Source organism: Triturus cristatus, chromosome 9 (assembly GCF_964204655.1).
Source record: "Triturus cristatus chromosome 9, aTriCri1.1, whole genome shotgun sequence".
NCBI classification, from domain to species: domain Eukaryota; kingdom Metazoa; phylum Chordata; class Amphibia; order Caudata; family Salamandridae; genus Triturus; species Triturus cristatus.
Window position 1 is genome coordinate 270,483,289 of NC_140592.1, and position 25,695 is coordinate 270,508,983.

At 45.4% G+C, this 25,695-nt stretch overlaps 1 protein-coding gene across 2 annotated transcripts in view; it reads right to left on the reverse strand.

Moving 5' to 3' along the window:
* Positions 1-25,695, reverse strand: part of SHISA5 (shisa family member 5) — a 319,518-nt gene that overhangs the window by 174,884 nt on the left and 118,939 nt on the right. Inside the window, exon 3 of one of the 2 annotated variants that reach the window (XM_085624897.1) lies at positions 800-892. The exons of the other annotated variant lie outside the window; for it this stretch is intronic. Within the exon in view, the coding sequence (XP_085481023.1) occupies positions 800-892 (93 nt within the window). The remainder of the gene's footprint in view (positions 1-799; positions 893-25,695) is intronic. 2 annotated transcript variants of the gene reach the window in all.

Consider the following 25,695-nt stretch of genomic DNA (forward strand, 5'->3'; position numbering starts at 1 on the left):
TGAAGAGTTCGTTTGAGTTGCTGGAGTTGGTGAGGATCTTGTTCTGGATGAAGGTCCTTTTGATGGATCGGATGCGTTGGTGGTCATCGCGTTCTTGTAGGTGGTGCGGTCTTCCAAGGATTTACTGTTTTTCCAATTCTTCTCGAGACGTCTGCAGGTGCGTCTGGATTCTTGGAGGTCGGCAGGGAACCAGGTGGCTTTTCTGGGGCACTGTCAGTCAGGGTCACATAGGGGTGCGAGCTGGTCTGCGCAGGTTTGTTCAGTTCCAGTGCTCTCTAGGCTAGCACTTTCCTCCAACTGTCTTTTCATGCTCCAATTCTACCTCCTATAGCGGTGTCTCAAGAAGCTTCCCGTACTTTCCAAGATGAACGGCATAAGAGATTAGTGGGCACTTGACGACAGCATTCAGTGCCAGAGTATTCCTAAACTATTTTCTCCTTTGGCATTGAAAAACAACAATACTTTGATTTGCTCCATTATGCCACATCTGTTCACTAGGTCATGTAGAATACAGATGTTGAGTTACCCGGTCATAGTGTGGCTCCCTCGCTCAGTACCGGTTAAGGAGACACTACACAGAGCCTAGTGAGAGACCGAGAGAACTACAGGAGTCACTGCTTTGAGGGTATGCTTCAATAGAAAGTCCAAACAGGACTAGATCAATCCTTGCGTAATATTTGTTTGCAACAGAGAAGTGAGGCTAATCAGTCTTTGCTGTGTATAACTGTCAACAGGAGTCCACCAAGCCCATGGACGTCATCCAGCAACATTCCCCTGGCAAAAAAATAAATCAACATACCTCCCATGTATTATTTCACCTTCTAATGAAGCTTTGTGGTGTTTCATCAAGTCTTTAGCCTGCTGCAAGACGTCACTGTCTCCGAATGGAATTCTGGAGAAAACACACACAAATATTGGCACAGTAAGTCTGATTTCAGCAAAACTCAATTCCTGTTAATCCCCTATCCCCGAAATTGCAGGGGACCTGGCAATGTTAACTACAGGGAAGAGAAGTAACAGGAATTATTAGGTGCCACTACCGATGGAGGGCTAGGAGCTCTTTTGAGTCTGTTTGATTTACTATAGGGGGTGAAGGTGTGGTGAGCTACTGTCTGCAAGCAGCACCTTCTCTGGGAACACCTATTAATCCTGGGTGATTTGAGTCTAGGCTGGACATTGTTGGCTAGAGAAAAGACAAACTCCCTAACGGAGGACACACAGTTCCACAAAAAAAAAAACAGAGCAACATCTAATTTAAAGGAATGAAAGGGTCAGACAGTTACAAAAAGAAAAAAAATCTTGGATAAAAAATTGCCAGAAAGATTTGTTTACCTTTTCAGTGGATCCCACATTTTTGACCTAAGTAAAACCAGTAGAAGACATAAGAAACACCGATATTGTGCCTTGAAATGGCATTTTGAAATCCTTGCTACCCCAGACATTCACTACTGAACAGCTAGTCATTCATAACAGAAACTATATATTTTTTCACTCAAATAGTAAGCCAAAGGCGCAGTCTTATACGTCTCCATTTATACATGAGTGAAGGGAAGACACGGCGTTGAGAGGAAAGTTACTGCAATTTAATGGCACTTGTCCATATTCAGTGGTTTCAATAGAACACAGTAGCCTGCAAACCCAAAATACCACAGCTTAGTTTCCTGTTCGAAATAGATTAGTGTAATTTGCTCATGTGTATTTACTATTACATTTAGGTGTAACTTTACAATTAGTTTTTGTTACTCACCATTTCAGAGTGTAGATTTATATCTAGATGTAGACTTACATGTTTCCACCCACTCAAACCTGGAGGTGAAACCACAAACAACAGCTTAAAGTTACCATTGGCAACTTTGTACAAATAAGTGGAGATCTTTCCAACCATGGTGGAGTTTCTTTACGGGAAATTACAGGTAAAATTATTAAAGTTTATTAATTCTTTTTAAAACGTTATTAAAATATTTTAATTTAAAATATAAATGTAAATTAATTTTGAATATATTTCAAACAGTATTAATCACAATAAAATGTTACAGCCACAAACCCATCAAATTAAATGTTTACTGAATTATTCATTTTGATATATTCATTTAATACATTTTTAAGCAATTATTTTAAAACAATCTGATCCTCTAACCTTTTTATTTAATATGTGGTGCTTTGTGTTAAATGTCTTACTTGAATTTACGTTTTTTTAAATCAAGTTCATTACATTTTTTAATAAATGAGTTAATAACACACATTTTTAACGCTTTCTCTCTCTCTCTCTCTCTCTCTCTCTTTGTATAGGGCTGAGGTAACTTTAGAAGTGTCTTACTACGTGGGGACTGAGTTTTCACCCCTCAATTGACCCTTCTGGGAATATGGAGAGAATTGACGGTCACAAAATATGATCTTATCTTTTACAATACAACACTGATGATGGCAAAGCGAGACTTAGCCCAGTTGTGAGGAAACACGTTTGTGGGCTGGTGCATAAGCACTGAGACATCTATATACAAAACTAGGGGATGTCCCCGGAAATTTAAGAAATTATAGTATCACTAGAGGGAAAACAGAAACAAGGACTGACAGGGTAGGCAGATTTAAGACCCAGACCTACTGTGGACCAAGGAATTTGGTGAGAGAAAAGGATGAATCTTGTGCATGTCTACTGAACTTGTACGGAGTGCAACTAGTGAGGTCCCTCAAATGTACTGTGAGTCATGACTGCAATATTTTTGTCACAATCCAGTACTGTAGCCCATGTATGTGTCATGGAGTTTAATTGTTTCACTCATTTCCATTCCAATAAAGAGAATCTAAAAAGTGTCTTACTCATTTGTTGCTCAGCATGTGTTTGTATTATCACGTTCCTCCCTAAACTTCTTCTTAAATTTGCCTAACCCTCTCCCATTTCTCAGTAACTGTTCCCAGTTTTCCACTTCGCCCTCCCACATTTACTAAACATATAACTAAGTTGCGGAGATCTCAGACACCCTGGTAATGAGCTCTGCACAAAACAGATAGGAGGTGGAGGTCTCTAGTGCTACAATCCTGTTCAAGACTTCTTTAGTGATCGGTGTCTGCATTTTACAGATAGCTGCACTCTACGCTGAGACGGTGACTGTTACTCAAGTAGCAGAAAAGAAAACTGGAAGGCAGAGAGACAATTGCAGAGAACTATCTCATTAAAAGGATATCTTTTGTACTTTTGTTAATGATGTTGGCCATTCTGGACTTGGTCTGCTGGGAAGGCCAAGTGAAATGTATCGGCCAGTTGCTAAGAAGATTATGGAATAGGTCTCGTGCATTAACAGGCGAGCCTTGTCTGCATTTCTGCATGCCATCATGCTACTCGGTTCAAGTGGATGAACCCTGTATATAGGATGAATTCAGTCATAAAGTGGACTTTTAAGCAGCTATTAGAGACAGCGACTAACTTGCGGGTTAGCTTTACTGATGTTAGGTTACGAAATGCATGCATAGTGCTAGACAAAAATAAACTCCACATAATCAGCAATGATTTCTAAATTGGTATACCACAACCAGAAATGTTGAGCTAGAGAGAACAGGCTTCTACAAACCCATTAACAGTTTAACTCCAGAATGTGGTGACATGTGCCAATTAGATCAGAATAAAGAGAGAATCCATTTAGTGCAGAAAGTAATATGAGGTTGTCAGCTTCACTGCTGCTCTCTTCTACAACAACACGAAAGGTAAAAACTGAAAAGAAAAAAGAAAAAAAAAGAAGGCCTGCAACAAGCAGATTTTGGTCACATCACTAGATGACAGCATTTTCCAGTGGACAGGAAGATTTTTAAAAAAACTAAAACCATAAATAAAGCACAAGAAGCTGTAACAAGCATTGGCATAGCCAATAGGTCTTGTCTTTGGGACCTTATAAGTGTTTAGTTATCCAGCACAATATCCTTGGTGCAATAACATCAAGTGTTGCATGGCTAAACACTTATAAGGTCCCAAAGGCGAGACCTATTGGCTATGCCAATGCTTGTTTTGAGTGAGTGGCTCATGCAGGTATGCCACTGTGAGGTAGAGATGCTGCGAGTGCTTTTACAGGAGCCCCTGTGACATTGCGCCTCTTCAAAATGTATCTTGGGTCTGGTGTAATACTTCTAGCCCCTATTCCCGTCTGCTCGCACCCAATGCATCCTTAAATGTCCCATGTACAGCCTGGGTTGACACTCCGATTGCCCCTGCCCTCCAGTGACACTTTGCCTGTCACGGGTGGTGGTGGTGGACGTGGTGGTGGTGGACGTGGTGGTGGATGTGGTGGTGCTGGATGTGGTGGTGGTGCTGGATGTGGTGGTGGTGGTGGATGTGGTGGTGGTGGTGGACGTGGTGCTGGTGGGCGTGGTGGTGGTGGTTGTGGACGTGGTGGTGGACGTGGACGTGGTGGTGGACGTGGTGGTGGTGGATATGGTGGTAGTGGTGGACGTGGTGGTGGACATGGTGGTGGACATGGTGATGGACATGGTGGTGGTGGACGTGGTAGTGGACGTGGTAGTGGACTTGAGGTGGACGTGGTGACAAATAGTGAGAAAAGGTAAAAGCAAAACACAGAGTGAATGATAAAAAAAAGAAAGCAAGATAGAGCACGAGGGAAGAAGTGATGAGAAAACTGTCACAGTAAAAGCAAAACACAAAGTAAATGATAGCCGTGCACAAGTGAATAACTAATGCTGCTATTTTAAAGCACACGCGTGCTTGTCACAGTAAAAGCAAAACACACTGCTGGCCCTGCATAGTGTATTTGCTGGCCCGGGAGTGGTGCGTGCGCGCGCAGTCGGCTCTTTTTGGAAGCACATACTTGTGTTTGTGAGCGCGCTCCCGCAAGGTGGATGCCACCACAAGTACGAGTATGTGCTTCCAAAAAGAGCAGAGCGACGGCTAAAGGTCCTCCTATGCAGCGCATGCACGCTGCGTAGACGAGACCTAAAATGTGTACTGCTATGCAAAATCTCAGACACATAGTGGCATTAGCCCTGTCCATTATGCAGTCTTAATAAGTCATGTTTATGCCCAACACCTTGTGATCGCACCATCTAGGCTAATTAGGCCTGGATTCAAATTCAAATAATGATTGCGTAATTCGCATAATTTTGCATTACCCTTGTCACGTGAAAATACAGAAATTACGCCATTACACCACTTTGCATAATTATGCGCCATTCGTGGTAAAATTGACTGCTTAAAATGCCATTCGTCACAAGAGAAACGAGCATCTGTTGTTCACAGTGCTTTTGTTAACTGCATCCTTGTGCCAAAAACTGACGCAAAGACACATTTCATGTTACAATAAAGCATGAAATGGCAGATTCACATGTCACATTACTATGTGCATATTTTTGGGTAATTATGCTAAAGTAAGTTGCCTATATTTCTCACACTCCTACTAAATATGCCATTAGTTTTCCACCCTATTAAATCTTACACCAGGCTTCTCAATGTGGTGAGGTGGTTACTTCCAACACCCAATTAACATTAATTTCCATTAACAGACAGTGAGGGATCCATTGATGAATGTTACACATATACCTATACGAACAGCAAGTAAACATAGTGCGCTTTACAAAGCCCTCAAAATCTATGGATCTTGTTATTCAGAATAACGTTAGTTGGATAAAAATATTAACATACACATTATTTGTCAACAGGCCAAAGGTATTTCTATGAACTAAATACAGTTGAGTTTAAGGTTTGTACACCAATTTACTACCCAGCAGAACAGATTTTATCCAGAGACATTGGATTGCCGTATCCAATTAAACTGTGTTTAAAGATTTCTGGATTACAGGGCAGATGTACAAAGCCATTTAGTAGTCGCACATCCTGCAATTTGCTAAATCATAGGGATTGCAGCTGCTAAATGACTTTTTAGTAAGTTTCAAATTCATGTTCCTACCAAATTACAAAATGGGTTAAGAAATGCATACCAAATTGCAATTTGGAAGTGGCGTGTTAGGTCATCCGTTCCAAATTGCAATTCGGAATGCTATGTACAATGGTATGCGACCGCAATTTCAGTCCCAATCCTTATACAGATCTTGATTCCTCAAAGGAAGTGGTAAAACCTGCAGAGATCCGGTACGATCTCCTTGCTGTCTTTAGGGCTGCCCAGAAAGGAATGGTTCCTGACTCATGGCGGCGGACTACGATTGTCTTGTTTAAAAAAAAAAAGGTAAGCCAGAGTTGAGCCCGTCATCTTTTCGGCCAATTTCTCTTATTAATAGCGATTCCAAAATATTTTCGAAAATATTAGCCTCTAGACTAGTCGAGGTAATAGTCCCATTAGTATCCCTGCGCCAACATGGATTTATCCCTGGCCGCGATACAGCAGACCATGTTCGGCGTGTTATTGCGCTATTGGATTGGGCCCAGGCCACGGCCTCTCCCCTCGGGGTGATCCTGTTGGACGCTGAGAAGGCGTTCGACAGGGTCTCCTGGGGGTTCTTGTGGGCCGTGCTTAGGTGGAAGGGTTTTAGTACTGAATTTATCCAAGCTGTTCAGGCATTGTACATCTCTCCGGAGGCAGCACTTCGTATTTCGGGTCAGGAGACTGTTTTTTTTCAATATTAGCAGGGGCACTCGACAGGGGTGTCCGTGTTCACCCCTATTGTTTGCCTTATACATTGATCCGTTTTTAAGTAAAATTGAAGGGGATAGGAGCATAGTACCTATAAGAGTTGGTGCCACAGAGTATCGGGCCTTGGCCTATGCAGACGACATTGTTATGTTAACATCGGATGTTTCCTCTGCACTTCGAGTACTTAATGTGTCTGCTGCGCAGTTTGGCTTAGTGTCTGGGTATAAGTTAAATGTGGCTAAGACCCAGGTTGTTCAAATACCAGATATGCTATATTCTGGGACTCTAGTAGTCAGGGAAGCAACGTATCTTGGGGTAAGAATTTCAGCGGCAGTTGACACTATTCCGGATTTAAATATTCTTCCGGTAATAGACAAAGTAAATACCAAACTTGAACGATTGGACCATTTACACTTGTCTCTTTATGGCCGATGCAGTGTTCTCAAAATGCTTATATTGCCAAAGTTCCTATATCTTTTTAGGACAATTCCTTTAGTACTATCTCAAAGCAGTCTGGCAAAGGCAGACAGGATCTGCTATAGGTTTCTGTGGGGGTATAAGCGCTCTCGCAGGGCTGCCAAGTGGATGTGTCTTCCTCGGAATCGAGGCGGGTGGGCTGTACCTAATCTGGTGCTATATTATTGGTCTGCAATGGTACAGGCTTTGGGAGTGCCGCTTCTAGGCAATAGATTCGAAGCTTCGTTATGCAACTGTCCTACTATTTTTGAGATTGGTTTAGGCACTGCGGCTGAGGGTACTCTGGTTAAAATTCTAGAGCCGAGTTACTTCAAAAAGACTAGATTCAAGGTAATTAATGCCATGTTCCTAATCTGGCAGCGAATTTGGCGAAAATTGTCTATCTACCAGCTCAATGTATATACCCCTTTCAAAGCATCTCGACTTCTCTCTCCCTTTATTTTCCAAGATCAGTTAATGTCTAGATGGCAAGTACAAGGATTGTGGGTTATAGGAGATATGGTGGGGGATGGGCAACTATTATCTTTTTTATGTTTGATGGATAAATATCAGCTGCATCCTCACGATTTCTTTAAATACCTCCAGGTTAGAAGTGTTTTGTTTGAACAGCTTGTAGGAAATCCCTCACTATTTGATAAAATTTAGATATTTGAACTTATTCGGAAGAAAGCTAAAATAGGTGTGATATATCGGCATTTATTATCTAGCCTACCGGATGATTTGTGTGCACAAGGATTAAGGTGGGCAGATAAATTAGGGAAGACCGGTATGGATTTAAATCCGGCCTTGGAGTTGGCTAGTAAAGTCTTGGTCTCTGGTAGTCTCCGGACTCAAAGCTATATGTCAATGTTTGACCTTTATTATACACCTGCAAGAATTGCAAAATGGGGTAGTAGAAAAGGGGATCATTGCTCAAGGTGTGGGTTATACGCAGCAAATACAAGTCATGTTTTACTTTTGTTGAGAGATAAGGACGGTGCACAATATAGCACAAATTACGTGGTTTCGGTTTTGTGACACAATCTTTATTTTCTTTTTACAGTACGGCACAGCCAACTTGTTTCGTTCCTTCGTCAGGGCTTTTATTGCATCCGTTTAAGAAAGATCCTATATGTCCATTTCTTTCTAACTTCCTGATATTCAAAGCAAAAATTGCGTTGATCTCCCAGTATAACGGGATGAACGTAATCCTCACGATAGAACGAATATCAGTCCTATCCAATCATAAGTTTCATTTCTGGAAAGTCTCCATGCCGACCATAATAACCGTCCACTCGTAGCGTTTCACTCAAATTTGCTTGATAATATGTGATGGGTGGTGTGGGAGTGATGCGGCAATAAGAAGAGTAGAACGGTCCAACCATGGAGTGAGGTGTGGAGCGGGGGCAGCAGTTGTGGCGGCGTCCTGTGTTTAGTGCTTGCAAGTCGGAGGAGGTGAAACAGTGGCGGTGGGACAGAAGAGGATCCGTGGCATAGAGCGCGGTTCAGACTGACTTGCCTTTGGGATGCCTGTGGCGTACACGCTGTGCAGTCGCGCAGTGGGCGCCATTAAGTAGGTCCTGGGATGGGGAGAAGCGCCGAGGGCAGGGCTAGAGGGGGGTGGGAAAAAGCACGAGGAAGACATGGGAGAAACAGGTAAGGAGAGGGGTGAGGAGGAGGGTGCGAAAGTGTGGGAGGGTGTAGGTGGGAGAGTCCCTGGAGCGGGGTAAAAACTAGGGCGAAAAGAAGAGATAATAGTCCTGAGCACAGAAACGAGACTGAGCACAAAGTGCGCACAAACGAAGATACAGGGCACAAACCGCGCACAAAAGAAGAGGCAGAGCACAAAACGGGCACATAAGACGAGACTGAGCACAAAACAGTCACAAAAGACGGGGCAAAGCACAAAACGGGCACAATACCAAGGAGAAGCATTCTGATGTACACTTGGCAGACACTGATGACCTCGCTGTTGTTACCCCCAGGACAGCAGATGACTTATAACGTGCAACATCAGCTGAAACTACGCCACATGGAACCCCCGGAGTCCAAGACTTAGCCAAGGGACATTGATTGAGACCGACTGGGTGGGCTGCGAGGACAACACTGGAGGCATGGCAGTTCGGACTGGACTGGAGTAGGGTCAAGAGTGATTTGTATATAGCTGGGTCCAAACTTAGGTGGCATGGTGGGCAAAATAATGATGGCTTGGGATAAATCCCCAAGTGATCACCAGTTGCTGAGATTAATTCATGCATTCCATCCATCACTGTTTTGCATACTTACTACACTGGACTACGAGCTGGTAAACCCCAAATCTTCCTAATAATATGGTGAGGTAAGGGAAATAGCACATGCCCTTTGCAGTTTAGGTTGTGACTCAGAGTGGGTGGTATTGGTTGTTCAAGTCAATGGGCACAACCTTGGTCTATGGTATGGGAATCCGGGGTGGGGTGTGTTTGGAGATGGTGTACATGCGTGACATGTTGCATAGAAACACCTACACCCTTATGACATGGGACGTCAAAGGTTTAGGGTTGGCACTAAAGAGATATAAAATACATGCACACCTTAAGAGGAAAGAGTGTGCAGATAGCATTCCTTCAGGAGACACATTGAACAAAATCAGAAGCTCAAACTCCAGAGGTAGTGGAAAGGTCAAGTGTATGTAACTGGCTGTTCTTCTTTCACTAGGACAGTGTTAATAAGGATTCACCTGGGGATGCCATTCAATGTCACTCTACTGACATTGATAGCGAGGGGCTGATACATGTTGGTCACCGGGAACCTAGATGGCAAGGCCATTATGCTAGGAGAGACGTATGGCCCAAATATGAAGCAAACGTGATAATATGACACTTTTGACATGACTAGAGGACAGGGCGGGCGTGTCGGGTACTAAGCGGAGGCACAAATTGTATATTGGCTGTGAAACTTGACCGAACATGCTCTCCCTCCTTGCCAAACCTGGCATCAGCTAAATTGATGCACATGCTTACTAGATGGGTGGAAGACTGACATCTGGTGCACGCTTGGCATGCAGAACATGCAAAAACTCGTTTTATTCGCCCCACATAACTTACATGTATGACTTACATGTATACCTTGACAGAATTCTGCTACAAGGGTGGGAAAACGGACATTTTCAAAGTCAGAAAATATCTGGGGCATATGATCTCAGACCATAATCCACTCCTGACATGCCTGCACTGAAGATCGCACATAGCTCCCATTCTGTTGTGGCGCCTTGGAGGGCTACATTCTGGTGTAGTGAGAGGCATTAAAGACAGCAGTGCGGGGCCACTGCAGATAGGCAACAGTGGGAAGCAGTAAAACCCTGGAGACAGAGCAGAAAGAAATGGACACAGAACTCAGGGCTCTTGAAAAGATTCAATCTGTGATAGAGCGGTAGGGGAACAGTTAGCCACAATCAGGGAATGTTATGCAGGGCAAGTAGAGCATCTATGGTGTCTTAACTATACGGACTACTGGACGCTAAGGGTGACAAGACTGGCACATTTTTGGCCTGGCTTGCCAGGCTGCATCTGGGAACCGCTACTATCACCAAAATTAGAGGGTAGGACAATATCCGCATGTCTCAGATGGAGATAAATTGGGTGGATCACGGCATTGGGTGCAACCCCCTACGCAAGGGCAGAAGACAAAAATCGCTCAAGGCTTAAGAATTTGCACCTGGTTGGACTTACCGAGACCTTAGAGAGTTCAACCCTAGCCGAAACCCTAGAGAACTGGTTTCGATCCTGGGTCCCACCAGACAAGATCTCTAACATGTTTGTTATTGAGAGCACGCATATGTCCCTTACCCAAAAGCCTCTGACTAGAGCTCCACCTCGTCAGGTAATACTAAGAATAGTTAACTTCTGGGACCACAATGCAATCCTGCGTGAAGCCCGAAACACCTGAATTCTAAGGTAATAGTCTTCCTGGATTACACCATGGCGGTGCAGTGGCGGCGACGGTCATTCGAAGAGGTAAAAAAGAAACTCCGTACCCTCAACCTCTGATATATGCTTCTATTCCCGGCACGCCTCAAGGTTATCTTTCAGTCCTCCACCTACTTCTTTGATACCCGCGGGCGGGCCGAGACATTGAGGCACAGGGACCCCACCCCCCACGCCACACCCCTCATGGAGGTCCAGAAAGAGACACTCACGATCTCTGAGATGATGGACAGGTCGGCAGGAGACGGGCATATCGCCGAGTCCTCCCACAGAAGGGGATTTCAAGCAGGGTGTAACTGCCCAAGATCCTTACGGATACTCCATATCTATTCTTCTCTCTAGAAGATGTTCCAGACTTATTGGCATGATCTATATGAAGCATCCGAAGCATAGGGCTATGGCCCATAAGATCGTATGGCCAATTGAGGGGGCTTGAGGTGCTGCTCGGAGGATTGGTCTGGGCTGTGCCTGTGGGGAGGGGGGTGGATTAGACTTCTAAGCGTTCCATACAGTGGCTCTTGGAAATATATCAAGACTCATGACAAAGTGTGCATCATAAAAGCTGGGACCTTCATACCCAGTCTAATATCTGAGCGCTCTCAGGCATAGTATCCGTCCTATGGGTATGTACACTGCCATGGAGTTCCCCATTAACTTCCTTCTTGTGTTTTCTCTGATTTCTTGGTTATAGTTATGCTTTGGTTTGGGCGACAGTTGCTTCCTGGGTAGAATTATGGGGTGGAGGGATGTTGGGGAGAGGGATTTATGTTGGTCCTGATGGGATTGTTCCCATGTACTAACCTGGTTCATAATTTTCAAGTTTTCACTCAGCGCACCCACCACTGTTATAATGTAGGTTTCTGTAGCTGTGCTTGGGGTTTCAGTGCAGAGACGATTCAGGTCCTCGGACAGTCCTATCGATGGCGCACTCCACACGCCCATTATCACGATACTCTCTTGGAATACTAACTGTCTCTTGGACCATCAAGAGATCCGTTGTTTTGCAATACATCAAGAGATACAAGCCAAATATAGTTCTTCTGCAGGAGACCCACCTATTATGCACCCACAGCCCTTTTCTAGGCCGATTAGGGGTTTTCACTATGGCTTTGCAGTCCCGGACCCCGAGCGAGACACCTCAGCTGCCCCCCGCCATGGCAGTTGGACTCGCTCAGGATGTCTACTGACCTGGGCTCACTCCATGGGCCTATGTGATACCGGACCGGTGCTCCTCCTACTGTCTGATCTCGCTTATCAACTCTTTTCAATAGAGAAATTAAGATCTGTGCTTAAGTTCTGGCGGCTCTGCTGACCAGCACCCTATTGTATACCGGGCAGAAGCAAGCTTCACTGCATCCGTCGTGAGCAGACAGCTCTCTCAGGCACAGGTCCTGGATGGTGCCTTGGTCCTTCTTCTGGACTTTCGTAAGGCCTTTGACACGGTCTCCTGGGACTTCCTGGGGTGGTTCTCCTCCAGGCAGTTTTAGAAGCGATGTTCCGCAGAATGGTCCATCTCCTCTACCACAACCCCATGGCTCAGGTGCAGGTTAGTAGTGTTCCGTCTGCCAGCTTCCAGATCCACAGGGGGCACACGCCAAGCCTGTCCCCCATCCCCACTACAGTTTGCTCTGACTATCAAGCCGCTGGCGTGCCTCATGCGCTGTGATGCACGGATACTGGGCTGGAGGTGGGGGAGTAGGCTTGAAGACAGAGTGGCGTTATATGCCGATGATAGTCTCCTCTTTCTTGGGGACCCTTCGGCCTCTGGATCCTGATGCCTGGAGATTCTTCATCAATATGGAGAGGCATCAGGCCTTCGCATTAATGCAAGTAAATCAGTATTGGTGGAAGTAAAGGGCGACGCTGAGGGACGAGGCTGGTGCCCAGACATCCCCCTTTGGCAGAACTCATTTAAATATTTAGGGATTCATATACATCTCACCTCCCAGACCTGGCCTGGACCCTTAATTATCAGCAATTGGCATCAGCTCTTGATGGAACCCCGTGCCGCTGGACTAGCATGCCTGTCAACCACATGGGGCGCAGCGAGCTCTTTTAAATGATGCATCTAACCCGCTATTTGTATGTCCTAGCGAGTTTCCTGTATCCCATATCACAGTGTGGTTCCGACCTCTGACCTGCAAACTCCTGCAAACTCACCACCTTTCTCTGTCTGGGTAAGAGTCACAGATGGGCATTCAACTCAGCATGGAAATCACCCTTCGATGGGGGTCTGGGGTGTCAGACATTTATGTGTACTACCTGGCGGCGCAATTGGTGCCCATCAATGAGTGGTTCACTGGAGGGTTGGAATGGCCCTGCTTACCACCTGGAACTTCACCTGATGGGCTTTGAGAGCCTTTTCGGCCAGCTCAATGGAGGCTGAAAGCCCCTGGAGATGCCCTCATGTACACGAGTGGCGGTGTCTTGCTGGAGGGCGGCATTGAGCCTTATTCGGTGGGACCGCCGCCTGACGAAACTGACCCCCCCCCCTCCCCTCCCCACAGCAGGGCACATGGCTTGAACAGCTCTCCAAACTAGAAAGCTTATGCCAGTGGGACCAATTGGGATTTACATACCTGGGGGTGTATACTTATTCGAGGGCGGGATCCTGATGTCCTTCCAAGAATTAAAGAATCAGTACACCCTAGCGACCACTCAATTTTTCCGCTTCCTTCAATTGAGAAACGCTCTTAGGTCACTTCTTCCCCTGGACACCCAGCTCCCTGAATACAGCCCCCTAGAGGCCAAGCTTTTCATAGGGTGAATAGGGAAGGGAGCAAGCGAACGGTCACTAATTATCCATGCCCAGATGACTTTCATTTCATCGGCAGAAATGGGGGGGCTGGGTGGGTGAACTAGACGATGATGATTGGAGGGAGGTGTGCCTAGCTCCAAGGGAATTGGCAACATTCGCACACCTGCGTATGGTACAGGTGAACTACCTGGATACAACCTATTTGTCTCTGTATCGCATACACCAGATGTCTTCTGCTGTCCATGCTGCAGGTGCACGCTGCGCACTCCCCACTGCAGACTTTTTTCATATGGTGTGGGACTGCCCGACACGGCAATCCTTCTGAAGTGGGTTGATCTTGGCGGTATTGGGGCTTCCAAACAAATTGGGTTCCCGAACTGCAGTGCTCGGATTTGTGGAGGAGCTGGGGGGTCCATGATCTGAATGACTCTTTATAGGGATGGCCTGTCTGGTAGCCAAGAGAGAGAGATGTTGCCCGGCTGTGGAAGCAATCTACAGCCCCTTCGCTACAGCGAGTAGGACTTGATTGGTGCACAAAGCAAGAGAAACGATCTATGAGGCACATTGATGTCCTCACAAGCATGATAAAGTGTGGGGGAAGAGGTGGTCTTATTTTGGACTGTCCTACGGAAATGTTGAGGATGCCTTGTGTACTGTTGTAACTCTGAATGCTCAGCTTTTCTTACTTATACTTTTGGATGGTGCCGCTGTATAAAGAAAATAAAATTGGTCATTAAAAAATAATTAGGTGCTCCACAATTACTAAGCAACATTATATGGGCCACAACAAGTCCCTGAACAAGCGGCAATAGACTACCTTCAGCAGGGAAGCTTGAGTCGGGACCCCGTACAAATTGGGGGGAAACAGGTGCCTTTCCAGTGGACTCACGCAATAACGACCCGCCAGGCCAGTTGGGACTTGGGGGCATTAAAGAGTGCGCAAGCCCTTTCCGATGCCTTGGGGTGCAAATATACCATGACGATATGGATACCCTAAAGGGCAACCAGGGTATGGCGCTGCAGGCATTAAGAGTAGCATTGCCTTTTGGCAGCCCGTGTCAATCTCCGTGCTTGACCGTATAGCACTCTCAAAAATTATAATATTACCTAAACTGCTCTATTTTGATAACTTTACTGTGTGGATTAAGCCCCGATGGTTGAGAGACCTCGACTAAATTTTGGGTGATTTCATTTGGGGCACGCAATGACACAGGGTGAACACACAATCTCTGAAGCAGTCCACAGCGCAAGGAGGCTTGAGAACACCCGATTTTGAAGCCTACTATCTAGTCTCCCAGGTGCAGTGGCTTGAAGGGAGATACAGGAGAGAGTTGGCGCAAATAGACAACTGCAAGAAGATTAAAATCCTGATAGCCCCGCACCATGTAGATCTGCGGGTCTACAGCAACTACCTAAATTGGTGTGGGCGGCAATTAAATGCTGGCATAGATGCATCTTTAAAACCAAATTGGTACCCTTGTACACACTGACAATCCCCTTGGTAGACTTGTTATGGAAGAGATCACCAGTGTGGGTAGAAGGAGCAGAGTCTCTCACCATAGGAGACCGCTACAAAGACGGGAAATTTCTGACAATGGAAGAGAAGGTGACCGGACTACAACTGCCGAAAAAACACATTTCTTGACATATGGCGCACTCTGAATGGGAGTCAGAGATATGTGGGACGTAGCTGACTTAGACCCACACGATTAGGAAACATTACAACTTCTGTTTATGACGGGAGATGACACCAAACATATCTCCTGGTTTTACAGGTCCCTGACACACGCCTCGGTCCACACTGCCAGAAGTTAGGGATAGATGGGAGCGGTACCCAGGCGGGAACCGTACCGACAAACAGTGGGGCTCAGGTCACGGTGTACACAAAGTGTCTCTACGAATGCAAGGCTACACAATACACAGTTTAACTATTTGCACCTATCTATCTCGACCCCAGATGGTTGAATAATATGATGGGGTGAATGCTAATGCATGCCCACGCTGTAGGGAGACAGATGCAGACTTCATACACATGGTATGCTGCATTACGACCCTACTATGAGTTGGTGCCCGCTGTGCTAAACATAGTGGCGCATCCGGGCCTGCGATTCACCCTAGACATGTGCCTACTGGGGTTATTCCAGATATCAGCAACAGACAGACCACAAGCCAGATTCACACACATGGCCCTAATACTCACAAGCGGTGCTGGACAGCTACTGAAGACCCATCCATGGAGAAATGGAACCGTGATGTACAAAAGTGTCACTAGTGAATACCACAGACTAGTATGAGAGGGGAGACAAGGGCTAAGGCAACACCCCATCGCAGAATGCTGGAATGATATCGTCACAGCCTTCACCCACCCAGAGCAGACTCCGACAGATAGAACACCAGTATGTACGTCCAACACAGAATCAGACACTGACACCCCATGAATCCAATTGAAGGAGGAGTAAACCACACGATCGCCAGACATTATCAGACCACACACCATACTGCTTAGGGAAGGCATGGGCAGTTCAAGTGTACCCTTTACTTATTATGTTGTACTTTATTGGTAAAAACTGTTGATGAAGCTGAAGCTTTAGTTACATGTTTCCTGCCAAAAAGCTGTTAAAGAAATGATGGCGGGCGAATGTAATACCAACTGACTCTTCAGCCTTAGTAGCCACTCCAAGCGAGATCATGGGGAGTGAAACGCCTCACTGAATATGCTTAATGCGCATTAATGTTGCATGAATATTCTGCAACTGTGGATTGTGAAATGTGCACGAACAATGGATGACAAATGTTCATATTTTGTAAAAAACAAAAAAAAATGAACAGAGAAAAAACACCTAAAAACACATTGGGTTTGTCTATTTTTGTATTCCTAAATCTCTTTATTCATTTTCAAAAACTTTACTGGTAAAACTAAACAGAGAAACCGTTCACCAACATGCAAACATCACTCGGGTGCCAGCAGTATTACACTGCAGATCACCGTCAACAGTTACATTACAACAGCATCCTCCCCATCACCCATGAAAGAGTAAGTTTCAGGATCTGAACATACAATAGGTGAACAATGCGAATTTGTGAGTGTTTGCCAGTGTATTTATTTATCTAGTCACTCCTCACCCACGTGGTATACACTTCTGAATCAAAATACATCAGTATGTTGCACATAGCAGGGGGGTCATCGGATAGGCAGTGTAGTAGAATAACCACATCCCATATTGGAGTGTTAGCACTGGCTTTCTGGAGCCCAAGGTCACATTCCACCAACACCCATTTACATTGGTCCCTTCTCCAATGCCAGACCAAAAAGCTGACGCAAGACTTCAATTTCACGGTAATACCCCTCAGCACCAGATCGAAAACAAGCAATATCTGATTTGCTGTCCACTTACTTTGTTTCTTTACAAGGCCTGGATTCAGTAAACTTGACTTTGGGGGTGGAATCCTGCCCCAGCAAGTTAACTCCGACAATTTACCAACAATTGCAACTCAAAAACCACCCACAACTTCACAATACCACTAAATATGAAAAAATGTTCCTGTATTGTGCCTACATCTAGGACAATCCTTTAAGATTTACAGGCTTACTAAGCAGCAGATGAGGCATAAAGTAATCTCTGAGCAACGTTTGTAGTGTATTAATTTGAAGAATGCATTCCTGGAGACAGTCCTACAAATGCTTTGTATTCTTTCCCACAGCGTATCCTCCCACATCCGTTTCCCATTTATATTTCAAGATCGTCATAACCTTGTTGGTACAGGATTTGCAGGTATCATATCATTTTGATTTTAGTATTCAATCTTCCCATAACCTACGGTCCTAGTATTCCTTTGGTGTACCTCAGGCTCCTAGGTAAACCCTTGCCACACCTAATGAAATGTGGCTACTACATGCCCATATGTAAGCTAATGTTTTGTTTGGCCATTCCATTCATTGCAAATCTCTCAGAACTCTAGAAACTTACCTTCTTTATACATTTTGAAGACAAGTGTAGGATATCGAGGCTCCACTGTTGAAACGGGCAGCGTGCCTATAGTGCAGTATTCCACAATCGTATGTACCTATACCGATGAACATACATCTTTGCCGTTACTTAACCGCAGCAGTTATCCAAGCCCTGCATACCAATTGAACATGTGGATAAAGTCTGCAGGCGTGTTTCTGTAAGCAGCGGAAAGTTATACAACAACGCAGTTGCACTACCTTTTGAATCCGAGCCGTAATCAATTTCGTTTTACCTTCCATTATCCAGGGGTCTATATACTCTATAAATGTCTAATTAGGACCATGATAAATCGCTCAGCTTTTCCACATCCATGTGCTGCAGGGCCACCATGGTAATCAGCATAGCAATTTTTTCAGTGGTGGATTAGTCCCCATCTGATCCATTATTGTATTGGATAGCCACACCGAGGCTGCAGTTCTGCACCTGGGCTTCCTCAGCATCAGCTTCGACTCACGTATCCTAGGCACAGCAGTCTCCAGTCTGCTTCCAGTCGGGCCAGCATTATGTTAAAAGGGCCCACAGATGCTGCAGCTTCCCCCCTACGCTTGCCTGGCACCAGCTACTTCTGATAAATTGATAGCAACCAGTCTTTGTGGTCTGCTTCCAATGGTTCTCTACACTGTCTCTTAAGTCTGAATTGTTCTTCCACCACGCGGCCCATACGCTGGTATTGCACAAAGCAATAGAATTCCAATACATCAAATAACGTACCCTACTGCTTACGTCATTGTCAAATTATTTTTTAGTTATTATAAATTATCACACTAAAAAGAAGAGATACATTTTTTCTGAATAGTTTTCTGCATAAAAAAACTCAATAACGTTTTCCAATGTCCTAAATTGTAATGACTACACTGAATGATGCACGTTTTGCGACACTAATTTACATGGTTTTCCTTTTTTTCTTTTTTATGTTTAAATATGCTTTACACTAGTTGATCGAACCATAACACAATAAATTGAAGATACACAGTGCGAATGGCTGAGATGGTATGGCTAGCGGTATGTTGACACACTACGCGCGTTTCGGCAAAGATGCCTTCGCCAGGAAGCCGTCACAACATTCTATACAAAGGACTCACACAAAATTGCAAAAACACTGAATTTATATGCCCGCAAATATTGTATTTTAGTACCGTCTTGTTAAAAGATCGTATTTGGCTTAAAAATAGTACGTAGAGCGAACCCCATGAGACCTTACTTTGATTTATTTAGCGATAAAGAAACCTTTAAGTGCAATTACAGGCAAATACCCTTAACACCAGAGACACTGAATGAAAGATAGGACACCCAGGTTTGTGTAGGCGAAACAATAATGTAAGTGCCTAACAGAGGCCAAATATATTGTCTAAAAAGAGAAAATGCCCCAATTCATGTATCATGCATTTAGATGAACCTAACTTTGAAACGATATTTAAATATGGCAAATCTTAAAGTTGTGTGGCCCAATGACCCGAGAGAAGCCAGCCCCAGGGGGGTCATGCTTACAATGTGTGAACTACCATAGGCAGATTACCTAGCTCATTGATCCGTTAATCAATATCCTGGACATGGAGTATTTCTATTACTGTGGTGTATCCTAGTTAAAGTCCTAAATACAACGAAAGATAAACAAAAATATTTTGTGTGTGGATTAACTCATTAGCCTTCTAATCTATTGATATGTTGTCTCAAATAGTGGCCTGTACCGTATATGTGGCTAAATGTGCCACAGATGTTTATGGGAACGGCAGACCGAAATGGTTGCTCTTGAATCTTAAGTAATATCTGCAACAAACTACACCGATGTGTACTCTATGGGTAGAGCCGGCTGAAAATGGAAGACAACAGATTATAAAAATTAGAAAAGATTCTAAGGACTGGTGGATACACCTACTAGTATATCTAAGACAGTGATGCACATCTCAAAGGGTTGCCCTTAACTCACTAACTATAGGAACAGGCAATAGTAGGGTGGAAACTGTACAGGCTAAAGCACGTGTGGTAAAAGATGTTAATTATGGGTAGCACCATACAGTGTTCTGATTGATCTCAATAATTTACTGAGAGTTGTATCCAGACTCAGTACGGCAGTTATGTAGCAATAGATATATTACGGATGGACTACATTTCTTTTGCTAAATCTGTTGTTTAACAAACTTGAAGGGCAAAATTACTCCAGAAGATATATTTAAGATACATACATAGAGATTATAACGTGCATAGCCTAGCAAGGCAAGTTGAGATACTTACACCAAAGTTGCATTATTTTCAAGAATCAAAGCAGGAAATAGGGTACCAAAGTGTCCGGAACTGTAAGGAAGGGCTGCATATCGCTGTGATAAGTAGATGGGCAAGCTACTGTTTGGAACTGGATCTGCGATTAGAGTGACAGCCGTTCTTACCTTCGTGGTATGATTAGTTTTGTCCGTGTCTCGCCTTACGTTCGCCTAAATCGGAGTCGACAAATAAGTGGAAGCTCCACCGGAAGTTCCGGAAAGGGGGCTGAATGACGGTGCGTTTATTAATAGTGCCTGCATCGGAGTGGGCAATGAAACATCTGAACCTTTTCCGATACGGCGAGGGACGAGACAGTAGTGCCCACTTTCACCGCTCCTCTTTGCGATTGCTATAGAGCCATTGGCCGAGTGGCTCTGTATTTATGCACAGGTGAGAGGATTTGCAAGTGGAGAGAAAGTTTTAGATAGGGTGGCCCTCTACACAGATGATGTATTGATTGCACTGAATGGCTCCGAAAACTCCGTTCCGATGGCACTTCAGATTGTTCGTATGTTTGGCCTCTTTATAAATGCGGTCAATTACTCTGTGTTCCTGCTAACACTTACCATCAAGACCAAGGATGGGCAACTGATCTGCAAGTAGTCATGCGAGTATTCAGATACTTAGGAGTGCATGTACCCCTAGATATTACTGAGATGTGGGATATGAACATTCAACTCTTGAGGGACAATTTGACGACTGACATTACAACATAGTCTGTACTCCCACTAACACTTTTGGTGTCACTACCCTATTTTTTTGTACCAACTGCAGAACTACCCATATGATCTAGTCTGATCCCTCTTCCACAACATCAATGCTCTGAAGCAAGTGACCGACCCTGGGGGAGTAGAGGTGCACATGGAAGAACCATCGACTACGACCTCGGAGCCCACCTTGCAGGATATTATGGCAGCCATTCAGGGCATCAAGACTGAACTAGCAGGGAAGATAGATGCAGAAACCGCGGAGGTGTCTCTTTTGAGAGCGGACCTTGGCAATATGAGAGAGCGAGTCACCGGGGTGGAAGAAACAATCCCTGAACTAGCTAAAGAGACTAAAACCATGCAGAAACAAATTAAGGAGCTGACACAGACTACGAGGGAGCTGGAAGATAAGCTCGAGGATCAGGAAGGGCGCTCCTGCCGAAATAATATACGCATAATTGGTGTGCCGGAAGGTCAGGCAGCAGACCTTTTTGTGAAAGACCTCATAACCAACTCTCTCCAGCCGACGGGCCAATCAAAATTCTTCTTAGTGGAGCGTGCACACAGAATCCCGGGGATGAGACAAAGACTGAGAGCCCCGCCACAGTCCATAATAGCGAGACTATTCAATTTTAGGGACAGAGATTAATCCTGCAAGTGGCAAGAAGTGCAGAGTCCCTGAAATAAGAAAATTCCCACCTCTCCATTTAGCCAGACTTCACTCGGAAAGTGCAGCAGCAGCTGCGATGTTTTCTTCAAATTAAAAAACTCCTCTGAGCACAAGACATTAAATATTCTATGCGGTGTCCGGCGATCCTCAGAGTGATCGCAGAGGGCAAGGTATGGAGGTTTGCAACTCCGGAGGAAGCGCACGACTGGCTGGAGGAATGGAGACTCGTCACGAAGGGAAAACGCTGGCAGAAGGCCGCATCGGCAGCAGAGGCAAGAGATAGAGATTCCGATGTGGGAACGGCGAGTGGACACCAGCGGGGGGTGTATCGCACATCCCGAGAAGGGTGTGAGGACAACGCAGGATGGCACAGGCAATTAAGGAATTGGAATTGTCTGCAGGACACAACAAACTGGCCTACCAGTAAACCCGGACTGGCCGTGGATCCCCGGAGCGGAAGCCTTCTGTACAGATAAAATTTGTGTACTGTATATCTGATGGAAATCGGTATTCAGTTGTGATACTTGTCTAGTGAATGAGTGGCTGTAACACCCAAATAGCACAGAAGAGTGTTTCGGGAGAGGGGGGGGGGGGGGGGGGGGGGTGGACTTTCTGCACCGGCTGACCACAGTATCATTGTTTTAAGTTTGGGCGACAGGCTCTCTGCAAGTTGGGGGGTGGGAGGGCTTTTACCCACAGCGCAGAAAAGCAGGGTCGGAGGGGTGGTTTGTACAATGCTTTCGTAACCTTTGTAGATTTAGTAACGTCTATATGTTCAGTAAGTTAGTAATCTGGCAGGGTGAGGGCATGGGCCAAGAAGCACACAGGAGACAGCATGGGTGGGACAAATCCCCCGCAAGTATCCTGCAATCGGAACACATTCAGAACTACCCAACGCATGTCCGTGTCCAGGAACCTGAGCGAAATAGGGCTGCACCCCAGGATAGTGCGAACATACACATATTAACCTAGAATGTTAATGGTTTAGGACACAAAATAAAACGTACGGTGGTATTGCAATACCTTCGTAGGCATAACTCCGATATTGTCCTACTCCAAGAAACCCATCTTAGCGTTAATACATGCAAGGCACTTCATAGGTTGGGGTAAAAGTTAGTGGCTCATGAGGACTTCACAACGGGGTCAAGAGGGGTGGGGATCCTGATCCACACGTCCCTCCCACTCTCACTTGTGAAAATATGGCACGACCGGATGGGTCGATACATTGCTATAACAGGATGTTGGCAGGGGAAAGTGCTCAATATGTGCTCTGGCTACATACCACCGAGGTTACACTCAGAAGCATTTCAAGAGTTGGGTGCTCTGTTTGTGGACATCCCGGCGGGTACACTGATAATGGGTGATGATATGAATGCAGCTATAGATCCCGAGATAGACAGAGTAATCAGCGCCACACGAGAAAGGGGACCTGAGCCACTGAGAGACTTTGTGGAGGTGATGGGGCTGGTCGATATCTGGAGAACACATAATCCAGGAGACCAGCAGTATACTTTTCATTCAGCCTCCCATGGGGGGTACTCCCGTTTAGATTATCTCACGTCACTGGGAATGCAGGCCTAATGGTTCAGGGGGACAGAATACAGGGCTAGAGGTATATCTGACCATTCCCCAGTGGCGACACAGCTTAAGGGGCCGTTAAAGAAACACACCCTGTCCCTCAGAATGGACTCGTGGCTCTTTAGGGACAAACAGGTGAGGGAGAAAGTCACGGAACGTACAGTGCAGTATTTTTTGGATAATCTGGGCACAGTGGAGTTGTCCTGCACGTTATGGGAGGCCTACAAGGTAGTTATGCGAGGATATATCCAGCCATAGTGGGAGGGAAGAAGAAGGAACAACGTATCCTATGCGATACACTAGAATCAAATATGTTACAATTCGAAAAGGAAGCCGTAGGGTATACTGTCATAGCACAGCAGGCAAGACTGCAGATACGGACTAAAAAAAAGGAATTTAAGGATATAGTTGGAGGCGCGGCAAAGACCTATGCTAGAGCAACCCAACTCCGTGTGTATGAGCTAGGAGAAAAGGCCAATACATTACTGGCATGGTTGGATAGGAGAGATGCTGAGCGGAACTGGGACTTAGAGATACATACCCCACTCCTAGAGATCAAAAAGTCGGGAGAGGAGATTGCATCAGCGGACTATTATGAGGCCCTATACAAAGCTACCTCCACAGCAACAAGGGAGGAGTGTGTGGAATTGTTGAGGGATATTCCTGTCCCAAGCTTGTCCAATGAGGACAGAGGCATTGGATGTGGATCTGTTGCCAGAAGAGATAGCTAGGGTGCTGGGGGACCTACAATCTGGCAAGGCACCGGTTCCTAACGGAATCCCAGTAGAATTTTATAAAGGCTGGCATCGAAGGTGACCCCACATATGTTAAATATGTACAACGAGGCACTGGACCAGGGGGAACTACCAATTGATCAAAGGATCGTCACAATAGTAGTAATTCCAAAGCGAGGCAAACCACCGACGGAGTGCGGGTCATACCGGCCGATATCGCTACTGAACGTGGAGGTCAAGGTGCTAGCTAAGGTACTGGCAAATAGGCTCACCAAGGTCATCACCACTTTGATCCACCCAGATCAGTCTGGGTTCATGTCACATAGGAGCACTATGCTCAATCTACTAAGATTGTATGGTGTGCTGCATAATACCAAAATCAATCCGACAGAGGATGCCGCGCTACTCTGCCTAGATGCATGCATGGCATTGGACAATATAGAGTGGCCATACCTACAAGTGGTATTGAGAAAATCTGGGTTTGGACCCGGTTTCTGTGCTTGGGTGTGACTCCTATACGCAAGTCCATTAGCTAGGATGAGAGTAAATGGAGAGATCTCGAGGACTATTAGACTTTATAAATGCACAAAGCAGGGGTACCCGCTCTCGCTCATGCTGTTCACCCTGGCGTTGGAGCCCTTGGCAGCATGGGTTAGGATAGACCCTATAATCCGGGAAATCAGTGGGGAGGGAGGCGGAGTGTAAAAATATCACTGTATACAGATGATACACTGCTCTATGTCACCAACCCCGGGTCTTCCATAAATCGGACCATCCACATATTTTAAACGTTTGGGTAGTACTAGGGATATAGAATAAATTGGAATAAATGTGTACTCTACGTCTTGGCTGACACAACCCCTTGTTTGCCAGCTTGCGCAAGATCCTTAGTGATTAAAGACACCTTCAAGTACTTGGGCATAATTATTTCCAACTGGACGACTAGATTCCTGGAGGATAATTTGTTCCCCCAGCTGGATAGGCTACATAGGGACGTTCAACACTGGCGTAAACATCCACTGACTCAGGTGAGATGAGCATCCTTATTCAAGATGATGACTCTGCCAAGGCTACTGTATGTGCTATAAAATAACCCTTGGGCAGTTCTACCCTGTTTTTTCAAGCAAATAGATGCGGAGCTGCGACTCCTTCTGTGGGTTGGTGGACAGGCTAGAATCGCCCTGCACAAATTACAGCAGAGCGTATATGAGGGGGGACTGGCAGTTACAGATATTAAGAAATATTACTCGACTGCTTGGCGGCACTATACCTACAACTCAAACATGCCCTAAAAAGCATGTCCCAGATGGAGAACAACTGGCGAAGATAGACTGCTTATGGACCCCATGCCAGACAAAGCAATCTCACTAGTATACAGGAAGATCATGAACAACTCACCCGACCCCTTGGTGGCACTTAGGGAGGCCCTGACCACTGACTTAGGCACACTGGAGGAAGACGATTGGGTAGAAGCCATACAGAGTCCAAGGGAGGTAGCGATTAGAGCCCGATTCAGGCTAAGGCAGCTACACAGGTCATACACGTCTAGAGTGCTCCTGCATCAGATTGGCTGCAGTAACTCGGATCAGCGTGAAAGAGGATGTGGGGCAGTAGGCACTTTCTTTCATATACTATGGTCATGCCCATTGATTCAACATTTCTGCGAAGAGATGACAAAGGTCATGTCAGAGGTCCTAGACTTGGAGGTCCTGTGTGAGGCGAAACGAAAAGTTTCTTACCTGTCGGTGTAGTTTTGCAGCTTGAAGATCTTTCTGGATTCACTATGCTGTGCATTATTCCGCGATCTTGTGGTTGGGTCCGGATTCGTAGTCTTTTCTTTGTTTTTTTTTTTGTAGCCCAGGTGGGCGGCGACGACCACCATTTGGTGCACCTTCCGTGACGTCGTCGTGCTTCCTGCGGAAGTCCCACCTTTGGGGCGCCATCTTCGGGTTCTTTTTTCTTCTTTTTTTTTTT